This window comes from Megalops cyprinoides, chromosome 8, assembly GCF_013368585.1.
Source record: "Megalops cyprinoides isolate fMegCyp1 chromosome 8, fMegCyp1.pri, whole genome shotgun sequence".
Taxonomy (NCBI): Eukaryota; Metazoa; Chordata; class Actinopteri; order Elopiformes; family Megalopidae; genus Megalops; species Megalops cyprinoides.
The window spans coordinates 8,828,797-8,834,170 of record NC_050590.1 but is presented as its reverse complement, the minus strand read 5'-3'; the positions used below and the strand labels follow the sequence as shown (position 1 = coordinate 8,834,170).

Below are 5,374 nucleotides of genomic sequence, written 5' to 3'. Positions count from 1 at the left end.
GAATTCTGTTGGAGAAGTAAGTAAATTATGAACTCACCTTTATCGGGACAATCGTGTATTTGTTATAAAATATAATTTAAATCGTAATTGTGCTGTTTACGCGGTGAAATGGTGCTTGTATTTAAATAATTCGGGCAATTTGCTCTTTTGTTGAAAGGTGTGGATCATATTTTATACATGCCTAAATTTGTCGTGACGAACTTACTGGAGTATCCTTTTAATGTGTGCATTAAAATATGCTTGTAATTTTATCGTTCGGCATATATACGTACATGTTGCGACTGGCGAAAAAGAACCTAGCTCTTCCTTGGAGTCTGTTGGCCTGAACGTGTGTGTAACGCTTGATGAATGAGCTTAGTTGTCTGCGCTGTGACTATAGCGTAGTAACTCCATGCATTTTAATTAACCGCTTGATTCATTTATTTAAACCCCCTCCATTCGAGTGTTCGTTTGGGACTGGGTGCACACGCCGCCTGAAAGTCAGCATACTATCGATCCAAAAGTAACGTTCATTATGCACCAAAGTGTGTGTAATTCACGAACGTAAGTATGTCGTTACCACACTAGGAATCTTAAAGACTGTCTGACATAACGTTTTCAACGTTAAGAATAAAACGGCGGATATTTATCTGGGCGAACGCTTCGACTGGTAGGCCTGCATTAAGTCTATGTAAACACTGAATTAAGTTCCACTTTCCGACTAACCCCATAGCTTCCCGTATTTAAACAAAATCGGTTCTAGGATCCCGCTATGAGAGAGTGTTAACATGTCAAACCGTTCCTTTCAGCAGAAGAGAAGAAAATAGTACCAGGAAAATAACTGGCATGCACAACAGCAAAATCTGGAAATTAATTAAATACAGGCGCCTTATATTTACGGCACATTGTATAGGAACAGGTTAAAGTTTTTGTCAAACTTCATGTTCCAGAAAATACCATCTGATGTTGTATTTCAGGCAATAACAAAACACCAACAGCATCGATAATAATAATAATAATAATAATAATAATAATAATAATAATAATGTATTTAAGCAATTATGTAAACATGACAACCATTTGATTTTGTATAGGTAAATAAGTATATGTCTGTGATGTGGTGTATGTGTGTGTGCGTGCGTGTGTGTGCGTGCGTGTGCGTGAGTTTGCGATGTTCGTGCGTGAGTTTGTGATGTTATGCATTCTATAAATAAAGCTCTGCATGATGCGTTTTTCGAAAGGAAGACTATGTCCTCACAGAATACACGAAGCATATTTTGAAGTTTAGGTAACTTTTAATGAGAAAATATCTGATGACCAAGTTTATAATTTAATGCAGACACTTCGCACACTTTTTAAAAGCACGCATGCTTGCAGCAAGAACAACACAAAGTTTGGAAATAGCATGCTTTATCTATACAGAAAACGTACAACTTTACAGCATTTATTACACATGGTCACCACAGCTTTTAAATTAAGTGGTTCATAGAACAACAATGTTTTCCGCAAACTACAAATAACCTAAAACATCCAACTAAAAAGTGCATTTTACACATTTTAATGTCACGTATTTGCAATAATTTACATCGTTATTTCCAATGTGTCGAGCACCCTTTGTACCCTTAAATGACTATATTTCAAGTTTGAATGTTTAAAAAATTGTTATATTTGTGATTGTTCCTTATTTTATAATCAATAACAATAAATCTAATAACTAGGTATTTGGTATACCAAATGCAAGTAGCATTCCAAGGGCTTTAAAGGTGTGTCACTATATACTTTTGCACAACAAAAATTAAACTTGCACAAATGTTCATTTAAATCACCGACTTTAGCGAATGTTCTATAAAACCATTGCGTTTTGCAGTTCATTTTTTTTAATAACATGACTACTGCGAGTGATAGAATAATGTCAACAGTGAACAACAAGGGAATACATTTGTAGGTCATTAGCCTGATGAATAAACAAAGCTCATTCATATTTAAATTATTAATTCGAAGTGATTCTCAGCAATAATGACGAACGGAAATACATTCCCTTAGAAGTCTGAACGATTTGCAATTGAAATTATTTTCTTCGGTTTGCCTGTAAAACATTCGCTGACCATATTGACAACAGGAGTCTACAGTAATTTTCACTTGTTCACGCCAAATTCAGGAGACAGAAGAAACTGCGCGCAGTACTTTGTGAGCAACCACTACAACATGTAAGCAACCACTCCTTCAAAATTACCACAATTTAATATACCTGCAGAACAGTAAAAACCATTAAATAACTTGTGCCTTGAAAGAACATGTCACTATTTAAACTGTACTCAACCCATGTGATAAGACAACATCCAAAGCAACACTGAGCTTAAAATACGTATACATAAATAAACATTACTGCAAACCACAAATCTCTTGCCTTGACGATTGTAGAAGTTACTTGTTCGGTGTTAGTTTTCATGGGCGAGGATAAAAACAAAACTTTGGACTTGGATAAAAACCTGCAGGCCTAGTTTTCAGGTCCCGAAAACTTGCCCTTGTCAGTGCACCGCCACCGACTGCAGCGCGGAGGGGCTTGTCAACGTCTCGCTCGGGGTGGCAGGGCTGCTTTGGCTGGTAGCTGTCTGAGGAGAAGTAGGACTGAGAGACTGAGGAGAGTTCGACAGGAAAGCCGGAATGTGCGCTGGCAGCGCAGAGAGACCTGGCACTGAGGCCGGAGTAGGCTTTATTGGCACAGGTATGGCCGGCAAAGTCTGTCCACCGTGGCAAAGAGACTTGATAGGCACGCCATATGCACTGTAATCACTACTTGCCATGGATATAGGTGCTGCTGTGTCGATCACGCTGGTGCTATACATATGGGGCCATGCTGTGGTCAGTTGGTTGTGCAGAGGGTACCCGGCAGACATGGACTGCATGGTGGAAAATGCGAGGCCTCCTGGCATCTTATACTCTCTGGCAATGATGTTTTCGATCGCAAAGGGGTGTTTAAAAGTTGAGGGCTGCGACACTCCTAAGTTGTAGCTGGGCATCTGCGGAAGGTGAGTGCCAGTGGCCGCCAGGGCGCTCAGCCTGAGTTTAGCTTGTTGTTGGAGGTAATGGGCAGCGTCCGAGGGTTTGCTGGGAGCCAGGTGGTCTGATGTCATCATAACCTTGAAGCGTTTGCGGCGCCGCAAGAAACTGCCATTCTCAAACATGTCGCCACAGTTGGGGTGCAGCGCCCAGAAACTTCCTTTACCCGGCTGGTCCGGTCGCCGTGGGATTTTGATGAAACAGTCGTTGAAAGACAGGTTGTGCCGCAAAGAGTTCTGCCAGCGTTGGGTGTTCTCTCTGTAATATGGAAACCTGTCCATGATGAACTTGTAAATCTCGCTGAGAGGGAGCATCTTCTCCGGACAGCTCTGGATTGCCATGGCAGTGAGGGAAATGTAGGAGTAAGGTGGTTTCTGGTCGCTGTAAGTGTTTCTCCCCGGTCGAGGCATCTCTGTGGATATTTTCTTTCTCGGGATCTATAGGAAGAAGTGACTGATCTGAAGGAGGCGTTCGTTCTCCTCTGCTCTGGTCTGAAATTTTTCACTTTTCCAAAAACGCATTAAAATAAGTACTCGTCTTCAGCGATGCTACCTGGGCCCTATGCCAATGCCTTTTGCAATATAAAATGGAATTCGTATTTAAAACGATAAGAAAAACACAGTTCGTCCAAGTTTAAAGTTGTTGAAAGTTGTCAGTGCGAGCAGTCGGTTTCACTGTTTACAGGGAAATGCGTCCAGCGCTCCGAGGCTGTAGGTCTTGTAAGACGTCCTAAGAAAACAGTCTGCTTCTTCTTAGATGAGGCTGTGATCTTTACTTAAGCAAGCGGCAGTAAGCTTCTTTTTCCCACAAGCTGAATGGAGCAGATCTCCTCTGCCTTTCTTGATAAGATGAGCTAAGTAGCTGCCTCCATGTCCTTCCTCTAACCATCTGATAGTTTTACGCGGTGACATGAGCAGAAAAGCTCCCCTGTAGAGGCGCTTCATTAATGTGCCACTTCTTTGCTATCACATGACAATCGCCTTGGGAGGAGGGGGCTGAGAGAAAGGCATAATCTGGTTTCATTTACACCTATTTACATGGACACCTTGGGCCAATAGAAATCATTTCCATTTGAAGACAGAGCAAAGGGGTGAAAAGGCTCAGCAACCGGAATTGAAGTGCGGTGGCACCCGGTAACAGTGTGTGAAGGTATGCGCTAACCTTTCTGTGGACTTCGCAGGGTGCTTAGCCTGCAATTCACACTTACAAATGGAGCTACTAAGCAAAGGGATGTTTGACATGGAAATTGCTTGGCACTGGTTTTCTGTTTGCTCTGTATTGTCACTGCAGTTTCTGTCGTTGGCTGTCATGTCATTGCATTTTGAAAATCAGGTTTAGATTTTTCTTTTTTTTTCCCTTTATTTATTTATTTTGGCAAGATAAGCGTAGATGCGTCTATTGTTATGTCCAATTATGGAATTGCAAAGCAAGAATACACCCGTATTTTTTTATTAGATAGTCTTTAATGTAAATGTTACGTCCAATACATTAATATTTTTATATTCAAATGCGAGTTTTGAATTAGTGGATTTATTTATTTTCTGCGTGTTTTATACCGTTATCCGTGTGTATTAGAGTGAACTACAGCTAATTCTCTCCCGATATCAATTAATGTATATTCATGCAAATTGTGTGTACTGACAGTGTGTTAATTACACATACTCAAATTGCACTGTCACACAAAATGGGCGACTTTGTCTAATTACATGTATACATGCAAAACCTTGACGAACCTTGCTGTCAGTGCAATAGTGTTACAAAATCACCGCTATATTTAAATCATACGCATTAGAATTATGGTAGAAGACTTGCAAACCGTAAACGAAATAAGATGCATTTTAGGATTCTAATTCCTCCATTATTATTAAAATGTCTTCTAACCGAGGACGGGTTATCTTGTTTTAAATGCATGGGCACGTTTTTCAATATGACCTGAAACACTTGTAAAACCACTTCACGTTTGTTGACAGGATATTGAAATGTCTGTTTTTTGTTTTCGGTTGTTTTTTTTTTTTTTTTTTTACAAAACTGGAAATCAGTGGTTGCTGTGAACTTCTTTTTTAATCAATGTAAGCAATACAACTCCTTTTTGTCTGTCGCTCACTGTGTGTGTGTGTGTGTGTGTGTGTGTGTGTGTTTACGTTTATTTCTACTGAACGACACTCACGTTGTGTGTCAGCAAACATTCACTGACGGCAATAATTCTGTGCTACTATATAGAAAAGTATATGGACATATTGAAATTAAACAACATTCATATAACGTCGGATAACATTTACAACCTAAAACGTCACTTAAGTGGTGGAATCAGGCAGTGGGTGAAGACAAACCTTGC

The 5,374-nt window shown here is 40.0% G+C and overlaps 1 protein-coding gene across 1 annotated transcript; it reads right to left on the bottom strand.

Moving 5' to 3' along the window:
- Positions 1 to 2,123: 2,123 nt before the first annotated feature.
- LOC118782195 (forkhead box protein B1-like) lies at positions 2,124 to 3,932 on the bottom strand. The gene has a single exon (XM_036535497.1). The coding sequence runs from the start codon at positions 3,447 to 3,449 to the stop codon at positions 2,508 to 2,510; it is 942 nt and encodes a 313-aa protein (XP_036391390.1). The 5' UTR covers positions 3,450 to 3,932; the 3' UTR covers positions 2,124 to 2,507.
- Positions 3,933 to 5,374: the final 1,442 nt, after the last annotated feature.